Source organism: Colius striatus, chromosome 12, assembly GCF_028858725.1.
Source record: "Colius striatus isolate bColStr4 chromosome 12, bColStr4.1.hap1, whole genome shotgun sequence".
Lineage (NCBI taxonomy): Eukaryota > Metazoa > Chordata > Aves > Coliiformes > Coliidae > Colius > Colius striatus.
In genome coordinates, this window is record NC_084770.1 from 24,307,511 (window position 1) to 24,329,123 (window position 21,613).

General features: G+C 62.5%; 1 protein-coding gene across 1 annotated transcript; it reads right to left on the reverse strand.

The window, feature by feature from the left end:
* Positions 1-2,145: 2,145 nt before the first annotated feature.
* TRPM2 (transient receptor potential cation channel subfamily M member 2) lies at positions 2,146-17,289 on the reverse strand. The gene is made up of 32 exons (XM_062005502.1): positions 17,095-17,289; positions 16,672-16,757; positions 16,053-16,221; positions 15,351-15,531; positions 14,963-15,129; positions 14,349-14,529; positions 13,747-13,808; positions 13,373-13,573; positions 12,871-12,973; positions 12,597-12,718; positions 11,865-12,215; positions 11,310-11,447; positions 10,289-10,418; positions 9,873-10,018; positions 9,616-9,728; positions 9,297-9,510; positions 8,627-8,745; positions 8,177-8,309; positions 7,881-8,052; positions 6,627-6,810; positions 6,142-6,323; positions 5,921-6,053; positions 5,747-5,834; positions 5,375-5,462; positions 4,897-5,048; positions 4,109-4,185; positions 3,930-4,031; positions 3,588-3,674; positions 3,368-3,473; positions 2,902-3,003; positions 2,485-2,601; positions 2,146-2,271 (listed from the first exon to the last, which is right to left on the reverse strand). Exons 1-32 carry the CDS (start codon positions 17,287-17,289, stop codon positions 2,146-2,148), a joined length of 4,527 nt encoding a protein of 1,508 aa, XP_061861486.1.
* Positions 17,290-21,613: the final 4,324 nt, after the last annotated feature.

The window sequence follows — 21,613 nt, forward strand, 5'->3', positions numbered from 1 at the left end:
TGCTGATGGAGAACAGCAGTGGTTAATTCCCATCTCACCAGCCCCCAGTGTTAGAGAGGAGTCAGACTTCCCAGATCATCAGACTGGCTTTATCACTGCTGGCTTATTTAAACAACGAGATACAGAGCTTTTTTTCTTCCCCTCTGTGGTCCAGGAGCTGGTAAGAGTTATGTTTCTGAGGCTTTTGCCAAAGAAGGGGCTTGGAAGTGGCTTTGTTTAGTTAAGGAGTATGGTTGAGTAGCCTGACTCCAGGAGCTGGAGCCTGAGAGAGGAGCCACTGCCACGGTGAAGAGGGTGATCTGGGAACCCCAGGGGCTACCCCAGTGGTGTTGGGGATGGAGTGGGAGCTGAAGCAGGTGAGCTGCCTTTCCTCTGCCCCTTGGTGCTGCTGACACCTCTCCTGCAGCAGCCTGGGGAGAAGAAATCCCTGTGGAGGTGGAAAGTTGGGGGGTGGAACCCTGTCAGGCCCAGGGAGCCTTTCACCCAGGAATTACATTCTGTATCTGGGCAGGAGGTGTACCAGCATCCTCAAGTACCAGCATCCTTCTGATAAGGGCTTTCCCATGTTGCCTCCAACCTGCCAAGTCATCTCTGTATCCAGCACTGGGGGGGACTCCCCAGGCAAAGTGAGTTTGTGCAGCAAGATGCTGTGTGGGAACTGAGCTGGTCCCGGGAGTGTGCCCTAAGCCTGGCCCCAGGACCAGCTCCTGCTTCAACAGCCAACACACACCACCAGCCTGGAGTTAGTTAGATGTGGTTTATTGAGCTGAAGTGACTAAATTGCCAGCCTGGCACCTCCTTGCCAAGCCCCAGTGTGTCCCTGGCAAAGCTGCAGCTGTGCTGGGGTTGCCACTGGTGTGGGATGACCCACAGGGTTTACAGGGGGAGAACTGAAATCCCTCCTTGAGCAGTCTCAGGCATAACAAGCCACTGTGAGGCTGTTCTGGGCTATCAAGAAATGTCTCTGCTGTGCCACCCTCTCCCCGTGGCAGGCAAAAGAAAAGGTGACTGAAGGGGCATAAGAGCAGCGCTGCCAGAGGTGCACACACTGATGTCCTCACTCCTGTCCCTGCCTGCCCAAGGGATCACAGGTCACCTGGGGCTCAGCACACTGCCCCTGCCTGTCCATGTGCAGGGAGTGTGGGGGCAGGCAGGGGGCATTTATCTGGTGCCTTGGCTCAAAGAGAGGGAAGGGGTTCAGCTACAAGATGGTGCTGAGCGCACACACAGGATCACATAACGCTGTGGGCTGTGGCAGGGGGAGCTGTGAAGCCATAGGTACAGAAGCCAAGAGCTGCTCACACCTTCAGAAGTGCTGCATCACAGCTCAGGACCGTGTTGTTGGGTCTGAGGCAACCAGAGATACAGGGTCAGCTGCCACTTGCAGGGCACCTTTAGGGGCAAATGCCCTGAGCCTTCTCCAGAGCAGCCCCCAGGAGCTGTGGCAGTGGGGCTGCCTGGGCTCAGGGCAGGAGCAGAGGAACATGATGGATATCCTGGCTGGAGGGGCAGCTGGGACTGGCAGCTCCCCAGTGCCCACACCAAAGCAAAGGACAGCTGGGAGCTCCTTGCAGGAGCAGCCCTGGGGCTCTGCTGGGCCCAAGCCCTGGGCTGGTGCTGTGGCTGATGTGGAAGCACCAAGACACAAGTTGGGGCTGAGTTTGGTGGCTCAGGGGACTGGGGTGCTGTGTGGGCACTGCCCAGGCAGCCCCTGGACCCAGCTGTTGAGGAGGGAACAGTTTTCCTCCCAGAGCTCTGCAGGGTACATTCAGACGCAGCTGCCTGTGGGTGGGTGGGGCAGAGCTGCAGGTCCCCACCAGCTCCTGGGCTGGGGCAGCAGCAGCCCTGGGGCAGAGCTGCAGGTCTGTGCCTGGCCTGGGGCAGCAGCAGCCCTGGGGCAGAGCTGCAGGTCTGTGCCTGGCCTGGGACAGCAGCAGCCCTGGGGCAGAGCTGCAGGTCTGTGCCTGGCCTGGGGCAGCAGCAGCCCTGGGGCAGAGCTGCACGTCTGTGCCTGGCCTGGGACAGCAGCAGCCCTGGGGCAGAGCTGCAGGTCTGTGCCTGGCCTGGGACAGCAGCAGCCCTGGGGCAGAGCTGCAGGTCTGTGCCTGGCCTGGGGCAGCAGCAGCCCTGGCTGTGCTTGAGGGCTCAGTAGTAGGCACCCAGGAGGGTCGAGACCTTGTGCAGGAGCAGCTTGTGGTTGGCATGAAGGGGGATACGCTTGTCCAGCACCTGCCAGCGGATGCACAGCTCGGGGTCACAGCCCTGGAGGAACTGGAAGGGGAGCAGAGACATCACAGATATCCTGTTGGTGCTGCTGTCCCAGCCCTGCTCCACGGCCCCCCATTGCCCCTAGACTCCTACCCTTCCCTTTTGGGCCCCCTCACCCCCTGGCAGTGTGTCCCCACGTGCTCCCTCCGCCTCGTGCAGCTGGAGGAGCCCCTTGGGAGCTGTGTGTGGGGCCCTGGCCGGGCTGGGGGCCCGTACCGAGTTGAGCCGCTGCATCTCCACGTCGCTGGGGCTGTGGAAGTGGACGCTCACCGCCACCGTCTCCACCCAGGCGTTGTCCGTGTTGCGGGGGTCGTCCAGGTACCCCTTGTGTATCTGTGCATGGTGATGGGGCAGCGCTGCAGCAGAGCCCTCACCACCTCTCTGAAGTCCTGAGAGACCCCAGGGGTGGGGGACATCACCCCACAGCTCCCCTGCCCCACTGGAGACCGGTGCCCTGTTCCCACTGCAGTTGGGGACGCACATGTGACAGCCCCACAGCCCCCACTTCCCCCTCCATCCCTCCCAGGTGGGAGCAGGGGCTCAGTAGCCCAGGGGTGATGCCCCACGTGCCCCATATGTACAGGGGTGATGCCCTGCCTGCCCCCGAACCCCAGGGACACCCCTTGCCCCCACCTCGGTGCCTTGTTTCAGCAGGTTCTGGAACTGGGGCCAGAATTCCCGCCGCAGGATCCACTTGAGCTTCAGGGGCAGAGTCTCGCCGGGCTCCAGCGACCCCTGTGCCAAAGTAGATGTCAGCTGTGGGGCCCACCACGGGCCCAGCCTCCCTCTCTGCCCCCAGCGTGGCCATGGGGCAGCTGACACCGCTGCAGGAGATGCCACAAGCCCTGCTAGAGGGAGGATGCAGCGCTGGTTCCTCTCCCACCCTCCCTGCCAGGAGCCCTCAGTGTGCCCCACGCACAGTCTGAGTTTGCCTGATTTGACACCTGGGCCTCTGTCACAGGGCTCTGTGCCAAGGGCTTAACGTGTTCACACAGAGGCTGTGTGAAAGCTGAAGCCGTGGAGGAAGAGGAGGATGGAGAAGCAGGAGACAGGAGCTCAGGGTGGGTACTGAGCAAGACCCTTCTGCACCAGCTCTTACCCCAGGCAGAGCCCAGACATCTGACAGCGGGTACTGTGCCACGAGGACTTCCAGCATCTTCTTCAGGCTCTTCCTGATGATGGACCCGTCCAAATTCCTCCTCCAGCTGTGGGAGAGCCCCATTAGCTGTAGCTGGCTTTGGATGGGTCCCGGTGTCTGCTCCATCCCATCTCCCCAGCCCTGCCCTGCGGCGGGACCCCGCTGTGCCCCCCAGGCTCACCGGGTGACAACGGGGTGCAGGGCATGGTTGGGCCCGAAGCAGCGCAGCCTCCCGCGGCCTCGCAGCCCCGTCCTGCCCATGGGGTTCCTGGCAGGGAGAGACAGAGCAGGCTGGGGGTGCCAGGGCAGTCTGCACAACCCTCACACCCGTCACAGCCCTGGGCTGTGTGTCCCCATGCTCACTGCACCGCTCCTTGGGTGCTGAGCTGCTGGGGGGGACACACAGCCCTGAGGAAGGTATGTGCCTTCATCCCAGTCCCACCAGCAGCTGCAGGGCAGGGGCTGGAGGTGCCCAGGCTCCCCAGACCCTCCATGCCCAGCAGCCCCCTCCGCGGGCACTCACAGTGGCAGCCCGTCCCGCACGGTGTAGAGCCCGTGGAAGCTCTGCCGGTCGATCAGCCCGTCCATGGTGTTGTAGTTGATCTTGAGGAGATGCTCCTGGGAGCTGCAGGGAGAGGCAGCCCGGCAGGGAGGGCTGGCTGTGGAGCCCAGCCAGGCAGGGGGCAGCGGAGGGGCACTCACGGGCTGAAGGGGTCCTGCACAGCCACGTCCCGCTGCTCCGCTGAGTACGTCGGCGGGTCATAGAGAGGGAAATGCACCTGCAGAGCAGGGGCTGTGTCAGACCAGCCAGGGCCTGGGATCCTCGGGGACACCTCCTGCCCCAGCCCCTGGGCTCACTCCCTGAGGCATGCAGGGCTCCAGGGCAGGGGCTGAGCCAGGGGTCTCAGCTGATGCCTTGCTTGTGGCCCCAGGGACACCAGTGCCAGCCCCTGAGCCTGAGCCAGCCCTGACTGGGGAAATGCAGCGGTGGGTGTCTGTGCCCTGTCTCCCAGCCGAGCATGCCCTGGCATCCCCCATGCATCTCCCAGCAGCAGTGGGTGTCTGTGCCCCGTCTCCCAGCCAAGCATCCCCTGGCATCCCCCCTGCAGCTCCCAGCAGCAGTGGGTGTCTGTGCCCTGTCTCCCAGCCAAGCATCCCCTGGCATCCCCCCTGCAGCTCCCAGCAGCAGTGGGTGTCTGTGCCCTGTCTCCCAGCCAAGCATGCCCTGGCATCCCCCCTGCAGCTCCCAGCAGCAGTGGGTGTCTGTGCCCTGTCTCCCAGCCAAGCATGCCCTGGCATCCCCCCTGCATCTCCCAGCAGCAGTGGGTGTCTGTGCCCTGTCTCCCAGCCAAGCATGCCCTGGCATCCCCCCTGCAGCTCCCAGCAGCAGCGATGCCCCTGCTGATAATGGGTCTGTTCCTCATCCCACTGCCGTTGGGCTCTGCCCCCAGCCTCCTCCCAGCCCCACTGCCTGGGGACACAGCTCCTACCTCCCAGGGCACCTTCTCATCCGGCACAGGGAAGCGCAGCGTGTGAGAGCCTGGGTACAGGAGGTTCCGGGCAAGCACGTGGCAGGGGGGTTGGCTCTCCTTGGCTTTCCCCTCTAGCTCAACCTCCTTCATCTCCAGGGCTTTGCTGGAGCCTGCCAGGCAGACACAGACAGAGAAGGTGCTGAGTCTGGTGCTGTGGCTCTGCTGAGGGGGCTGGCTGGGTCTCTCCAATGGCCCTCTATATCCCTTCCAGCAAGCCCCGGAGGAACTCCCCTGGGGATGCTGCAGTGGAAAGCCCCAGCTGTGGGCAGGAGGGGCTGTGTGGGCCTCACAGACCCCTCCCCAAGACCTCCCTGGGCTGAAGGACCCTCTGCCTTGCTGGTTAACAGAGGGGTGTAAGGGGCTGCTCAGCCCTGATCCACAGTCCCACGGTGCTGAGGGGACCCGGTGCTGCAGGGGGAGGAGGGGCTGTGCTTACCCAGGGCTGGCACGTCCTCGTCCGAGCCAAAGCCGCTGCTCTGCAGCGCCTGCACGATCCACCTCAGGGCCTGGGCACTCTGCTGCACCTGTGTGGGACCAGAGGGTCAGCTCGCCCCGACCCCGCTGCCCCCCGGCTCTCACACAAGCGCCTGGTGACCTGTGGGGGCAGGGGCTCGTCCCACCTTCACCCAGCTCACTTTGGAGTCCAACAGGACCTTTCCCATGCACCTTTTCCTCTCGGATGCTATAGCTTTTGCAAGGGAACTCAGGCTCTTTGAAGGGGGTCTGACTCAGAGGGGCTTTCTCGCCTGCTCCGGCTCAGCTGCCTCAGCCCCTGGAAAAACCCCATCTTGGGTAGTTTTGGCCTCACCTGGTCTTCCAGAGAGACCAGTCTCTGCTCCACCAGCCCTGTCCTCTTCACTCGGTCCAAGTCCAGCAGCTCTGCCAGCACATCGACCCTGGCGGGACAGTGCGGGGAGGACCCCCCTCAGCAGCCACCCCCACACCCCCTCCCCAGCTCCCCCCACCCCAGGGCTCCCGGTACCTCTGCGCCATGTCTCGGATCTTCTGCTCCGTGTTCTGCTTCTCCTGGCACAGCTGGTGCTGCAGGTAGTTCTCCTTCAGGCACGTCTCCCAGGAGAGCAGCGCGGCCTCCTCGTTCTTCTCCAGCTTCTCCTCTGCAAGAGGAAGGGGCCAGCCGTGCTGTGAGCTCCCCGTGCCCCCAGGCCGGGGCCGGGAGCAGGGGCAGGGGGTGCTGGTGCTCACTGAGCTGCCTGTGGCGCGGGGCCGGGCCGTGGCGCAGCGCCCGCCGTGCCAGGGCCTGCAGGTGGTTGAGCAGGATGAGCGGCGGCGGCGCGGGCGGCCGCCCGTGGTACTCCTCGATCAGGTCGTGCCGCTGGAACTTCCAGATCTGGTCTGTGTGCTCCTGGACCTGCTGGAAGGTGTAGCTGGGGCCCAGCCCAGTGTCAGCCGTGCCGTGAGGAGGGGGCACGGGGTACAGTCAGGGAATGGGCTCCGCTCCTGCCCAGCCCTGCCCTCACCCTGCCCAGCCCACCGCTCACCCACGGCCCTCAGCACCTCAGCTCCACGGCTCTGGGATCCCTCCAGGGCTGGGCACTCCCCCGCCTCCGTGGGCAGCCCTGACAACCCTCTCAGGGAAAGAGTTCTCCCTCATCTCCCATCTCAACCTCCCCTGGGACAACTTGAGCCCTTTTCCTCACATTCATGTACTGGGGCTGGATGAAACTCACTTGAACATGGCAATGAGGAGGTTGAGGAGGAGGATGTTGGTGAAGAGCAGGTACAAGCACAGCAAGATGACTGTCAGCCACTCAGGGAAGATGGGTTTCTTGTTGTCCTCATTTGTCTCTGGGCACTTGGGCTTGTAGGGGTCGGTGCCATTTGGGCTGCACTGGTCGATGTTGAAGTTGACCCCTGCAAGGGAGCACAGTGTGACTGCTGCAGCCAAACCTTGTCCCGCCTCAGGGAGCATGTTGTGTTCTCTGAAAGCGACCAGCATCAAGGCAGCTGAGCACCAGGAAGGGAGCTGACCTCGACCTGCACCAGCCCAGGTGCTCTGCTCACTGTCACCAGCTTTGCAGCCGCGGCACCGAGCTGGAGCAGTTTGTGCCCCTGGGGCCCTGCCAGGTGTGCCCTTGGGCAAGTGCAGGCCCTGGGTTTGTGTCAGTGGCAACGCTCCCACTGTGCCAGAGCAGGGCTGAGTTCCCTGACCCTGCCACTGTTCCATCCCCTGCCACTGCTCCATTCCCTGCCCTGCCACTGCTCTGTCCCCTGGCCTTCTCACTGCTCATTCTTGGCTCTGCCACTGCTCCATCCCTTGGCCCTGCCACTGCTCCCTCCTGTCCTTCCACAGTGCTTGGGGAGGAGCCCTGTGTGGAGCCTCCTCGGTCCAGCACAGCAGGAGCCAGGCAGCCTGTGGCAGGGGCTCAGCAGCCCCCAGCCCTGCTGCAGCACCCAGCCCCGCTGCAGCCCCAGCCCTGCTGCAGCCCCCAGCCCTGCTGCAGCCCTCAGCTGCCCTGCAGCCTCCAGCCCCGCTGCAGCCCCCAGCCCTGCTGCAGCCCCCAGCCCTGCTGCAGCCCTCAGCTGCCCTGCAGCCTCCAGCCCCGCTGCAGCCCCCAGCCCCGCTGCAGCCCCTGCCCTGCTGCAGCCCCCTGCCCTGCTGCAGCCCCCAGCCCCGCTGCAGCCCCTGCCCTGCTGCAGCCCCCTGCCCTGCTGCAGCCCCCAGCCCTGCTGCAGCCCCAGCCCTGCTGCAGCCCTCAGCTGCCCTGCAGCCCCCAGCCCTGCTGCAGCCCCCAGCCCCGCTGCAGCCCCAGCCCTGCTGCAGCCCCCAGCCCTGCTGCAGCCCCTGCCCTGCTGCAGCCCCTGCCCTGCTGCAGCCCTCAGCTGCCCTGCAGCCTCCAGCCCCGCTGCAGCCCCCAGCCCCGCTGCGGCCCCCAGCCCTGCTGCAGCCCTGCACTTGCCCGCCTGCTGCCCAGCTCTCTCACCGTCGATGTAGGAGGGGATCTGCCCAAAGATGGTCAGGTAGGAGTGATAGACCACACCACGGAACAGCCATTCCACACGCTGCTCGTTGTGGATCAGGATGGCCTGCTTGGCAACCCCAAAGGACACCACCCACACCGCCAGCAGGAAGAGGAAGAAGAAGACGTCCTTCATCTGCAGAGACAGAGGGGAAGGGAAACTGTGTCCTGGAGCAAACCACAGCACAGGTGGGCTAGGGCACGTCCACCCCGGGCAGGCTGCCCTGGCAGGAGGAGGGAGGGAGCTCAGGAGCTCTCACCATCCGCTTCACGATGATGATCTTGGGCCCCAGTGTCTTGCTGACGGTGAAGATGTGCATCAGGCGCAGGCAGAAGATGATAAAAGCCAGGGACAGGATGATGCGCCCGGGATACAAGGTTGATGGGATCAACCTGGGCACGGGAGAGAGGAAGGGAAACATCTCAGTGCCACTAGCATTCTGCTCTCACAGCACTACATTCCTGCAGTAGCAAGCGAGCTTCCACAGAGCCCTGGGTGAGAGCTGCAGCAGGAGACATATCTCCCCCAAAAGCAGCTGAAAGAAGAGACAGATGGGTCAGGATGGATCCCACACACCCACAAAAGTCTCCATTTGCCTTTGGAAGAAGAAATGGCCATTACAAATCCCGCAGGATTCTCAGAGTGGCTTTGCAGCCCCCAGCTGAGGCTGGAGCCTGTGTGCTGCTAGGCCAGGGGCTCTGCAGCTCACCTGCAGGTCAGCCCCGCGACAAACACCAGGATGGCACAGACATCCAACTTGTTCCAGAAGTCCTTGAAGTAAAGGGAAGCCCTTTTCACAACCCCAAACCCATCCGGATCGTGCAGCAGCTGTTGGGAAGAGAAGAGGGGCTGGTGTGTAGGTGAAAGCCTGCTGAGATGCTCGTGTGGTGGGGAGGGACTGACCCAGCCCACCAGCCATCGCTGGACCCTCTCACCCACCCCAAGTTAACCCGAGGCTCTACAGGGTTCTCTATGAGGACATGGGGTGGGGTGAACATGGAGTGTGGGGAGAGACACCTGAGACATGGAGTTCTTTACTCTGGTGAAGGGAGGCGCAGAGATGCTGAAGCAAAGGCTGAAAAGAATGCAAACGGCAAGCAAAGCCTGGGAATGCTTCTGGGAATAAATGCCCAAGGAAGGACATGGTCCCTGCTTCTCCTGGCGCTTCCAGCTGGGAATAGCTTGTCCTCCTGCGAGGACCTGGGGTCAGCCTGGACCCAACCAAGGCGACTCTCCAGCTTCAGAGGCAGGGGACATCTGGGACCTCCCCGAATGGGACCCTCTCTGGGATGCCTCCGGATGGATGGGGACGTGAGCTGCGGCAGGACCTTGCAGGGGAGCGCAGAGGAGGCATCTCCCACGCCCCAGCCCCCGCTGACCTGCCGGGTCTCCTCGCACACCAGGGAGAAGAGCCAGAAGTAGATGAGGTGCTCGCGCCAGGACGGCCACGGCTGGAAGTCGACCATCAGCACGTAGGCGAAGAGCAGGAGGAAGGTGAAGTAGGAGAGGGTGTTCATGAGGAAGATGACGACGGGTGCAGTGAGGAAGGCCCGGAGGCGCGTCAGGCAGCCCAGGGGCTGCAGCCTCTTCTCCCTGTGGGGTGCAGGGGTGGCAATGGGGGCTCAGGGGTGGCCGTGGGGCTCTGCTGCTGGGACACGCCACGGCAGCTCCTCCCCGCGCCCCGGCTGCCAAGGCTACCTGAAGGTGATGAGGCTGGTGTAGAGGAGTGGGAAGAACAGCATGCACGTGATCACCCGCCACAGCCCGTTGTCCACACTCATCTTCCCCCACCAGACTTTGGTCAGAAAGGCCTGTGAGGAGAGAGGAAGAGGAGCCCTGGTTGCGGATGCCTGACCGTCCCAGCAGAGCTCCACCACTGCACAAGGAGGAACCCTGGACCCAGGGCAGGGGATGCTTGGGCACCTTCCCTCCAAGCACCGCTGCTGGGAACCCACCTGGACGCCCCCATGGGACACAAAATTCATGTTCTTGGCCTCCAACGCCAGCTGCAGGCAGGTCGTCTTCCCCCAGGCCTCAGAGACACGGGTGAGGAGCTTCTGGGCTCTCTCCTCGTCCTTGCGGTAGCAGTCTGTGAACACGCCTGGCCCAGGCGACCAGGGCAGCCAGGCTGAGCCCCAGGGCCAGCATGGTGCTCAGCAAAGCTCACACACACACCCTTTGCAGCAGGATCTGGACGTTGCACGGGGCAGTGGCACTCGCTGTGCTCCCCCCACCACCCCCGGCACAGCCCTCGCAGAGCCACGAGCCCCCTGTTTGGCATTGTACACCACACCCATCACCCTCCAGACCCTCCATGGGCAAAGCTCCGGGCACAAGAGCAGCTCTGGGCTGCAGGTCCCCTCCAGCTCACCAATTGCCTTGTGCTCAAAGTCCTGGGCCAGGGCCAGCATGTCATCGGTGGTATCAGTGTCGTCCTCCTCCTTGGCCAGCTCCTTTAGGATCCTGCTGCAGGCAAGCGCAGCTGCCATGCAGTCCTGGCTCTGGGGAAGAGGCCAGAGAGACTCTGAGCCTTGTCCTGCAGGTCCCACCAGCCCTCTGAAGCTCTGGGGAGGGCAGGAGGGCTGCTGCTCAGGAAGGACAGCTTGCCATGGCAAGGGCTGAGCTGTGCTCCCCTCGGGGTGCCAGGGCAGGAGGTAACCCAGCACAGTGAGGAATGTGGGGACAGCCTCATGCCAACCAAAGCAGTTCTTTTCCAACCACAATGGTGCTATTCTGTGGGACAGCGTGTCTCTAGGGCTCTGCCTTGCCAGGGCTCTGCCTGCTCTCCAGGGCTCTGCAGTACCAGGGCTCTGCCTGTTCTCAAGGGCTCTGTAGTGCCAGGGCTCTGCCTGCTCTCCAGGGCTCTGCAGTGTCAGGGCTCTGCCTGCTCTCAAGGGCTCTACAGGCACCAGGGCATTGCCTGCTCTCCAGAGCTCTGCAGGTGCCAGGGCTTTGCCTCTTCTCAAGGCCTCTGCAGTGCCAGGGCTCTGCCTGCTCTCCAGGGCTCTGCCTGCTCTCCAGAGTTCTGTAGGAGCCTGACCCACTGCTGCTGCCTGACCCAGGGATGCTGCTGATGGAGAGAAGCCTCCATCCCATCTGCTGTACCCGTGCCCTGCTTGCAGCGTGCTGAACCTTCTCAGCTTTTGCAAGGCTGAGCACACATCTGTCCCAGCACAGCACCTCTGGGAGGTGTCTGCAGCAGCGGATGAGCAGCAGGTGCCCGTGGGCACCGCGGCTGGCTCCCGTTTGGCTGGGGTCAGGCTCGGGCACTGCCATGGAGGAGCTTGCCCACTCTCCTGGATGCCAGCAAGTGCAGTCTTTCCTCTGGAGGCTGGGAGGTTTGGCTCCATCCAAGCCCCCCAGCTGAGGCCCTCAGCTCCAGACTGTGATACCTGCGCCCAGATGATCTCCGACAGCTCCCTGCGGTTCTGCACCACAGCCCAGAGGAGCAGGTCGCGGACGGGGTCGGAGGTGAAGGTGGCTCGGCCAGCAGAGCGCTTGTACAGGGACCGGAGACTTGACCCCTGAACCTGTGGGGGATGTGATGGTCAGACCTGAGCCCTGCCATGAGGCTGCAGAGAGCGGGCAGCCCCTCACACAAACCCCCAGCCCTGGGCGCCCGCCTTCACCCTCCATGGAAGGGCCTTTGCTGCAGACAGCGAGGTGCCCAGACTGGACTTCTCCTGGAAACGCCACTTTTCCTGGGGCTGGCATCCCGAGGGGATGTGCCTACCCTGCCCCATGCACCCACCCCACCGGGTGCTGACCATCAGCGTCCCACGGCCACGCGCTGCTGCGGGGGCAGGAGAGAGTGAGCCCCACCTCGGACATGGGGCAGACGGGGCTGGAAGGGACTTGAGCAGACCAAGAGGACAGAGACAGGGCTGCAGGGGAGTTCCCTGAGCCAGCACCCCCTCCCTGCCGCCCTGGGACCCCGCGGTGCATACGTTCAGCTTGATGTGCGGGACGGGGATGGAGAGTCGGGGCCGCTCCGTGGGCTTGGGCTTGGGGTAGAGGGGCTGCGTGGAGCCTCCCAGCAGCTCCCGCAGCACCTGGGAGACGTGGTGCAGCTGCACCCTGGGTGTTCTGGAGCTGGCTGCATGCTCCCTCTCCTCCAGCAGCACCTTCTGCAGCTTGCTGTGGAACAGGCAGGACGGTGCCAGGTTGTCGTAGAGGTAAAGCAGAGTGTCGCAGGTGACAAACTCCTTGAGACGCACTCCCTGCTCCAGGAACAGCTTCACAAACTCTGGCTTGTTGGAGATCAGGGCGGCTGCCATCACAGGGTGGAGATCTGTGGGCTGGCAGGCCAGAGGCAGAGGTGAGGGGCTACCTGGGCCCCCTCAATCGGATGGGGGAAAGGTTTTATCCCACAGGCAGTTTCTAGGTGTGAGAGGGCAGCTGGGAGACACTGGGACCGGTGGGACATCACCAGAGACATATTTGTGGGTCTCTCATTCTTTACAAGTGATGAACTGCAGCGTGTGCTCACCTCTGCTCTGGGTGCTCAGGAGCAGTTTTGAAAGCCAGGACAGACTGAGAGCCCTTGGCAATGTGGTGGGAGTTCAGGGTCCAAGAGAAGTGCCCTCAAAAGCTGTCCCTTAGGCACAGCCGAGGCGAGGGGCACCCTTGGCATCCCATCCTCAGGTGGGTCCTGACGAGCAGCACAGGCATTCCCTTACCTTCCACTCGTGGTCGTCTGTGAAGATCTCACTGCGAGCAATGTCCACCCTGTTCCAGGCCACTGCTAACTTCAGCTGGTGGTCCCAGTTCTCATGACCAAAGTGGTCCTGGTTGCGGGATGCTGTGTGCAGAACGCTTGTGTCAGGGCAGAGGATCCTTTGCACCCCACGATACAACATCACAGGGCTTGGGGACCCCTTTGGTGACCCCATGAGTGCAGCAGCTGCAGGAGGTGATTTGTGGCACCCATCTCATCGTCCTCCCGCAGCTCACCTTTGAGCAGGGCCTGGAGGATGGCCACATCCACGTCCTGCTGCCCACATTTGCCCTCTCTGAAAATGGTCAGGAGTTGCCGGCTCCGTACGATGTCTTGGATCTACAGAGAGCGCCGTGGGCAAGAAAGCAGCAGCAGCAGCTCCTCCCTGCCCCTTCCCACTGGCCCCTGTCCTGCGGTGGCCAATTCCTTGCTCCCTTCAGGTTGCTGCAGACCCCCTGCGTGGCGCCTCCCAGCCCGGCTGGGGCTGGCCCTGTACAGTGCTCCTCTGCCCAACAGGAGCAGGTGGTGGAGAGGCACAGTTCCATCCCTCGGGGAGCCCACCGGGACCGGCTCCAGCCCTTGGGGTGCCCACGAGGACCCGTGGGAGATGGATGGGCAGGGGAAGATGAGCCTCAGGCTTTGTGCCAGGAGCCCTGCTGCTCATGGGCAGGGACCCCTGGGGCACCGCTGATCTCCACACACTCAGCCACGGGAGCTGCCTGCCTGCAAGTGCCTCACCTTCTTGGTCCACTCCACCAGCTTCCCCTCAGTGAAGAGCTCATAGGTGTCGTGGAAGAAGGTGCTCAGCTTCTTCTGGATCAAGGCGATGGTGATCTCGGGCACGGGCAGGTTGGCCACCTGCGCGATGACATCGGCCACGCGCCCAGAGCCCTCCACGATCACACAGGGCGTCCCGTTGGTGATGGCGTTGTAGATGGTCTGCAGCAGAGCGGGGAGGCCGGTGCTCGCCCCCTCCCAGAGGCCAGCAGACCCTCTCTGACCTGAGGCTGCATCCCAGCTGTGGTGGCACCATGCTCACAGCCACCCGCCCCAGGGAGAGCAGCAACCCGGGCACAGAGCTGCCCCCTCCCTCCGCCACCCCCTCTCCTTACATCCAGCGTCCCGGGGCCTCCTTCCAGCACCACGCAGACAATGGGGATCTTGATGGCAACACCTGCAGGGAGGCAGAGCCCAGGGTCACTGCCCCGTGGGACAGATCCCTGTGCAGCTGGACGCAGTGCCCTCTGAGCAGCAGGGTGTGAAAGGCAAGCTGGGAGCCCTGCCTCTGACATGCCAAGCTCCAGGGGACAGGAGAGATGATCTCGTGACAGTCCCACTGCTGGAGCATGTGTGTGTGTGTGTGTGTTTGTGTGTGTGTTTTGAACTGAAGACCATTTGCACAGCGAGAAGATGCCACCCGGAAGCCCTTCAAAGACCCAGCCCTTCAGGAGAAACGACTGTCCTCAATCAGCTCAGCATCACAAGGTTTGGAGGGGCTCCACAAGCCAGGCAGCTGGTAGAGAAAGGCTCTTTGACTTGTGTCACTGAGGAACCAGGTTCCACATTTATCACAACAGACTCCTTTGCCCAAATCCTCCAGGGAAGCCACAGCCTCCTCTCTGACCGGGGGCCAGAGTGGGCACCCCTTAGCAATGGATGCTCAGCCCCTCCTTGTGCCCCCTCCACCTCAGGCCTGCCTACATGTTGCCATTACCTCCTTTCACCTTGGTCTGCTCGGAAATGAACTTCTCCAGCCTGGTCCTCAGGGGGATTTCCACCCCGTACCTCCCGTGGGTCCCGTCATCCACCAAAATGAAGTGGGAGTGGTTGCTGTCCAGGCACGACAGGCTGCCCTGGTTCTCCTCATCCAGCAAGTACTCAGCTGGAAAGCCACCCTGGAATGGGCAGGAGGAGAGGCTGGGAAGAGGGGCAGGAGGAGAGACTGGGAAAAGCCTGGCAGGGCTGCAGAGGAGCTGCCCAAAGCCATCTGCACGTGGGACAGGGAGAGGCCAGCACACAGGGACAGCGCGGCCAAGCAGCCGTCCCTGCCCCTCCACGCTCCTCTGCAGGGTCTCTACCTGCCCTCACACCCACAGCATCCTCCTGAGAGAAGCACAGCACCCAAACAAGGCACAGGGCAGGGTAGAGGGGCCTCTCAGAACACATCGGCCCAGGCCCACGTCTCCTTCTGGCGTGGCTGGCCTCTAACCAGGCTGCCAGCCGCAGGGACATCTCCAAGCTACCTTTCCACCACGGTCCTTGGCAGGAGTGCCCCCGGCAGCCCAGGCGTGGGCAAAGCAAAGGCGTGTGTGGCTGTGCCAGGCTCACCATGGGGCAGACGAGGCTCTCCCTGTTGTACACGGTGCCCCAGGTGGCTATGCCAATGGTGACAATGTCACCCTCCCTGTGGCTGCAGCTCAGGATGGAGTCTCGCACAGCCTCTCCCACCTGCTTCATCACACCGGCGTGGGACCCCCCAGTGATGATCCAGGCCCCTGCGGTCAGAGAGGGGCTTGGGAAGGGGAAGGCTCAGCTCACAGCCATCTGTGAGCAGCTGCTCCTCAGAGGCTCCATCCCCACGGAGACGCCTTCCCTGCCCTCTACACCAAGCCCTGTCAGCAGAGGAGACACCTTCTCCAGCACAGCGTTTGCATCTCCCAGCCCACACACGGCCACACAAGCAGGGAACTGCAGCAACAGCCTCTGCCTCCCTTACCAGTGGTCTGGGCCACTTTGACCAGCCCTTGCCGGAAGATGTTCTTCAGCCTCGGCTTCATGACGAAGTTCTTGGCCCCGCCAGTGACTGAGATGAGCAGGTTGGGGGCATCGAGGCCCCAGTGCTGTGTCATCAGGTGGTAGATGACCCGCGGCGGGGTGTCCGAGGAGACGCGCACGTACTGCAAAGGCAGGAGCGCACACACACAGGTCTGGGGCAACAGCAGCAGGGGCAGGGACACCACTGCCACTGTTCCTCCTGTCCCAGCAGGCAGACAGGGGCTTCCCACGCTGCTTCCCAGCAGAGTCCTGCTGCTGCTGCCCCAGGTCTTTGTGCATGACCCTGTTCCCATTGGCCTCCCCCAGAGCCAGCGCTCCCAAGACAAACAGTAAGGGCGAAGACAGGGGCCATGCACTCCCCAGAGTGAGGGTCTCACAGCAGGGGCCACGCACTCCCCAGAGTGAGGGTCTCACAGCAGGGCCAGGCACTCCCCAGAGCGAGGGTCTCAAAGCATCACTAGCCTCCTGGTTTCAGAGGGACCAGGTACAGGGCCGGGGGAGAGAAGGGGTCCTGTCCCACTTCCCTTCCTCTGCTTGGGTCATTGGTGCCCTTGGGGCACTTCCAGGCTTTCCCAACCTCCCCTCCCTCAGCATGACCCGAACACCAGCTCCTCCTGTGCTACAGGCAGGAAAACCAGATCACCTTCCCCATCTTCTGCCCCAGGCCCGTGAAGTGGATGTCACCGAAGGCATCTGTGGGCATCTCCTGGATGTGCCTGCTGGGATCCCACTCCTTGCCCAGGAAGAGGGGAGGCTTGGCAGCATCTTCCAGGTGCTGCTCCCTGAGATAGCCGCACTCGCACACGATCCTCCTGAAACACAGGAGGCCGTCTAAGCTCCAAAGGCAAAGCTCAGCTGGCCCCCCAGCCCCAGGTTCTCAGCAGCAACACCACAGGCACCAGCCTCTCCCACCCAGCTCATCCTCCAGCAGACACAAAGGTGTTGTTTGAGGGGAAGTTTAACCAAAACAATAAATGTAAAGTGCAGCATTCTGCCCGCAGAGGTTCAGGACAGGAATCCTGAGGATGAGGCACAGATGGGAACAACTGCACATGAAATACTGGGCGGGTTCCTCACTGGGACACGGGTCTCAGCCTGTGGTGATGCACAGCAGGGCAAAAACGAGCCAAAAAGGAACATGTGAGTGCCCCTGACACCAGCTCCCTTGATAGAAAGGTGAGGTGTCCTGGTGCTGTGGCTTTGTGACCAAACACCCGGCTGCTTTCCTGGCAGGGCAGGGGACAAGGGGCTGTCTGACCCACCCCGAGTCTGACGTCTGGGAGCTCTCAACAAAGTAGGTGCACTCCTTCTTCTGGATGTTTTCAGGAATCCAGGAGATGAGGTTTTCCTGAGGGAGCAGAAGCAGCGAGGGGTCAGGGTTTCTGCACAGGGCCAGCAGTAATGGCAGAGGGTTATCTGCCAGAGGCCAGACCCCTGGTGCTGAGAGCGTTGCTTTTCATGTGAGGGAGGAACGATCTGTTGCTAGCTGCGAGGACCAAGCCGGCTGTACTCCAAGGAGGGGATATGAGTGCTAGACCTCAGGCTTCTGGGGGGTTTCTGCCTGCCTCTAAAGCTGAAGTTGTGATCTGTTCCTAGTGCTCCCGTTAATGAGCCTCTGGATAACTCAGCACAGTCCTGCTGCCGTGTGTGGCCATCGGGGCTCCCTCCAGCCCTCCCAGACTTGCCTTTTCATTGCTGCCGGAGGGGAAATGAGCCTTCCGGCGGCTCCTGGAGACGCTGCTGCTGCTCTGCCGGAGGTTGGGCACCACCTCGAAGTCGCTCATCCTCCTGGGGCGTGCGGCAGGGCCGTCCCCCTTCTCGGGACACACTTTGTTCAGCTCAGAGGGGAGCACCTTGGTGCGCCGGCCACGCGTGGCCATGGCTGCTGGGGCTCGCCCTGCTGTGCCGCCTCTCTCCTGTCTCTAGGCTGGGACGTCCCCAGTGCCTCCATCCTCCTGGGTGCAGCAGAAAAGGAGACCTTTGAAACTGAAGCACCAGGGAGGCCTGTCTGTCAGTCACTGGGTGAAGAGACGGTCACAGAAATCCTGCCAGACCCTCGCCACAGTCTTGACAGAGCCCAGGTGGGTGTGGGAACAGCCTCAACATGAACCCCGCTCACTCCCTGCTGCAGGCACAGGGCATGTTTCTGGCAGTGGAGACAGCAGTAACCACGTCTCTCATGCAAGCAGCCCCACCATGGCTGCAGACACAGGGCACTCGGGTCTTATGCCCCCTGCAAAGGGCCCCAAAAGCCCAGAGTAACCCCGAGGTGCTCACAGGCACGCTGTGTAGTGGGGGCTGCAGAGCACCTGAGCCCTCCCAAATGCTCACAGCTGAGCTCCTGAACTCTGAGACAAGGATGGAAAAGCTCCCGAGTGTCTCTGGAGCTCAAAGGGGAACAATGTCCTCTCAGGGGAGCTGCCACTGGGTGATGGAGGAAGCACAGCACGTGGGTAAGGCACTGGCAATGCTGTGGGCTCGGCAGGCTGTGCTTAAGGAGGATTTTGATTGCCTTCCTACAAACCAAACTCTGCATCACACCCAAGGTGATCGTGTCACATCCTCACACGTGTGAGCCCTTTTCAGGAGGGACAAGAAACAGTGGAGCAAAATCATGGCTCCTGCTGTGTTTCCTTTGCATGTGCTTCCCCGGGCTCAGCGGGCTGCGGGCAGGAGCAGCCGGGAGCAGGCAGGAGCAGCCTTTCTGTCAGCCTCCCTCCGGGACGTCCGCAGCCCCACCGGCCCTCGGGAGCCAGGATTTGGCAGGCTGGCTCTCTGCATCAGCACGACCCGCTGCAGATCCAATTGCTTGAGAAGGAACTGACTAAATAAGGTCAAACACACCCTGAATGTATGTTCCTGCCCCCCCCCCCCCCCCGGGTGGTGGGGGTTTGGGGTATGGCCACAAGCAATCCATAAGCCCCTGCAGGTAGAGCTCCGTGGTGAACAGCGCTGCTAACGAAACACCCGAGATCCCTGTCCCTGAGGGCTCCGGCGACAAGGGCAGAGTGTCCCCCGCAGCACACGCCGCCTGCCCGGCCCCGGGCTGGGCAAGCGGGGCGGGAGAGGGGGCTGCACCGCGGGGCTGGCAGCTCCTCGCCACGGGGCCGGGGCTGCAGAGCCGCGCAGGGTGGTCGCGGCACCCGTCGGGGCACGGGGCTGCAAAGCCGCCACTGACCGCTGGCTCGGGACCTGCCGACCGTGCCCCCGCGCCCCTGCTCTGCCCGGGCTGCCCGGACCTTCCCCGCAGCATCCTCCGGACCGTCTCCCCGCGCCCCTGCTCTGCCCGGGCTGCCCGGACCTTCCCCGCAGCATCCTCCGCAGCGTTCCCCCGCTCCCCTGCTCTGCCCGGGCTGCCCGGACCTTCCCCGCAGCATCCTCTGGACCGTTTCCCCTCACCCCTGCTCTGCCCGGGCTGCCCGTACCTTCCCCGCAGCATCCTCCGGACCCTCTCCCCGCGCCCGTACCTTCCCCGCAGCATCCTCCGGACCCTCTCCCCGCGCCCGTACCTTCCCCGCAGCATCCTCCGCCCGCATCACCGGCGCCTCCGCTCCGCGCTCCGATTCAGCGCCGCGTCCCTCTCCTGCGGCGGGTCATTTTGCGAGCGGTGACACAGCCGGTGAGCGGAGAGCAGGGCAGAGGCGCCTGCAGAGAGGAGGGGATGGCAGGGGCTGGCAGCCTCCCAGCACCCCCAGCAGCCGCAGCGCCCGAAGAGCCGGGGCCGCTGGAGCGGCTGAGTCACGCAGCCCGCAGCAGCGCGTTCCCGCGTGGCCTCCACGCACCAGCCCCAGCACCAGCCCCTCTTGGCAGGAGCTGCTCGGGGCCGGCGGGGCCCCGACACACGGATGCTGATGGAGGGGAGGGTACGATGCAGCCTTGGCAGGAGGGGGGTGGAGGAGTCCCTGCCCTACCCATCCGTTTCAATCAGTCTTTTATAGCATGAAAGTATATTAACTTTCAAATAGAGCAGTTACACACCGTGATGTGATGAGATAGTGGAATCTTACTGGAGACTCTGGTATTGTTTGTGCTGAAGTAAAACAAACGAGAGCTCAGCCCTGCCCCGGAGAGGAGGACTCGGCTGCTGGGAAGCTTAAAGCCGTCCAGGAAGGGTGAAGGACAGCTTTATCACCGAGACAGCCCCGGCATCCCAGCCCCTCTGGCACGACTTTGAAACCCTCCCAGCACCATCTGGCCACACAGCTCAGTACCTCCAGCGAGAGTGATGGGCACAGGCGCTGTACAGACCGAGCGGCTTTGCACAGCTCTGCTGGGATCAGCAACCGGGAGGGCAAGTGCCAGTGGTTAGTCAAGTGGTGTTCTGCCTGAGCGCTTGAAGGGTCTAAGAACCCCGTGTCAAATGGCATTGGGGTGCCCTGTTTTGTCTGGGACACCATGTGCACACAGAGAAATACCCACCCTGGTAATTCCATGTTTGCAGCCCAGCCTCTCACCCCACTCAGCATGGGCCAGGTGCCAGCTGTCCTGACCCAAGCCTCAGGTGAGTAACATCACCATCACACCACAGCCAATAAATACCTTTCAGCTGATGCTTCCTACCTCACCGTTTCAGATGCTTTTCTCCTCTCACTGTGCTCCTGAAGGAGCTGGCTTCTTGCTGGATTCCCAGCCACTTAACTTGTGTTTGCCACAACATCCATTTAACAAAGCCAGCATTCGTCTTCCTCAGGAAACATGGTAAGTGGCAGGGGCCAGGAGGGCAGCCAAGGCCAGTGGATGCTGCAGCAGGGAGGGGTTTGGCTGCTGGGGCTCAGCAGTGGGCTCCCAGGGCAGCCTGGGCAGGCGGCTGCAGCTCCGAGTGAGCGCTGGCTCCTGCAGGGCTGGGTGCTGACCACCCCTGATGGCCCTTGTCAGGGAAAGCAGCTCCGAGAGGGACCTGGGAGTGCTGGTGGGCAGCAGCTAAACATGAGCCAGTAACGTGTCCTCGTGGCAAAATATGCCAATGGCATCCTGGAGGGCATCGATAAAACTCTGGGTAACTGAGGGAGCTTCTCCTCCTGCTCTGCCCTGGTGAGGCCTCAGCTGTAGTCCTGTGTCCAGTTCTGGGCTCCCCAGCTCAAGAGGGGCAGGGAACTGCTGGAGAGAGGCCAGCACAGGGCCACCAAGATGCTGAGGGGATGGAAGGTTTGTGAGGAGCCCTAGGGCTGTTCAGCCTGGAGAAGCGAAGCCTGAGCTCAGGGGCACCTCAGCAATGCTGCTCAATCCCTAAAGTGTGAGTGTCAGCAGGACAGGGCCAGAGTTTGTTCTGTGGTGGCCAGTGTCAGGACAAGGGGTAAGGGGCACAGCAAGTTCCACTGGCACAGTAGAAAGTCCTTTGATGCTGAGGTGAGGGAGCCCTGGCCCAGGCTGCCCAGGGAGGGTGTGGAGGCTTCTTCTTGGGAGGTTCCCAAACCCACCTGGACATGTTTCTGTGCCCCCTGAGCCAGGGGAACCTGCTGGAGAAGGGGCTGGGACTGCTCTGCAGGGCCCTTCCAGCCCCCACCACTCAGGGATTGTGAGATAGCTGGGAGGAGAGATGTTGGTGGGTGATGGGTTATGCAATGAGCAAACAAGCAGGGGCCGAGGGAAGTGCTGTGGTGCAGTCACATCCTTCAGCTCCCTTCCCAGCCAGAGCACGTGAGTTAGTGTAGGCCGTCTCTGCCATGGACTCTGGTTTCCTTGCCCAAGAGCAAAGAGCTGAGAGGCTTCTCTGGGAGAGCAGATGCCACCAATAATGCGGTGAATGGGAGCTATGTGCAGGGCTTTACAGCTGGGTTGTAATGAGCTCTGCACTGACAAAAGAACTGAAGGCAGAACTGCACTAAATTCCACATGAATGTGAGCGCTCATCCACTCTGTGCTGGCCGGCTCTCAGGAGATTGGGGCTTTCATTCCACTTTGGTGGATGCCAAAACCACCACGGCCCGGTGGGACCTGTGTGGAGCCAGAGCATGGGGCGGTTCCTGCTGCTCTTAAAAGCCCAGTGAGGCCCAGAGTAAAGGCTGTCAGCTTAACAGCCCTTAGTGGCAGCAGGAGGAATGAGGCTATGGGCAGGTGGCTGTGCCAGGGCACCCTGAGGATCCCAACCCTCCACAGCACGGGGCTGCGGGACCAGGAGGGGACAGGGGGCTCTTTCCCAAACCTCCATCTCAGCCTCTTCCTTCTCCCTGGCCCTCAGGAGAGCAGACACTGGCCGTTTTAGGG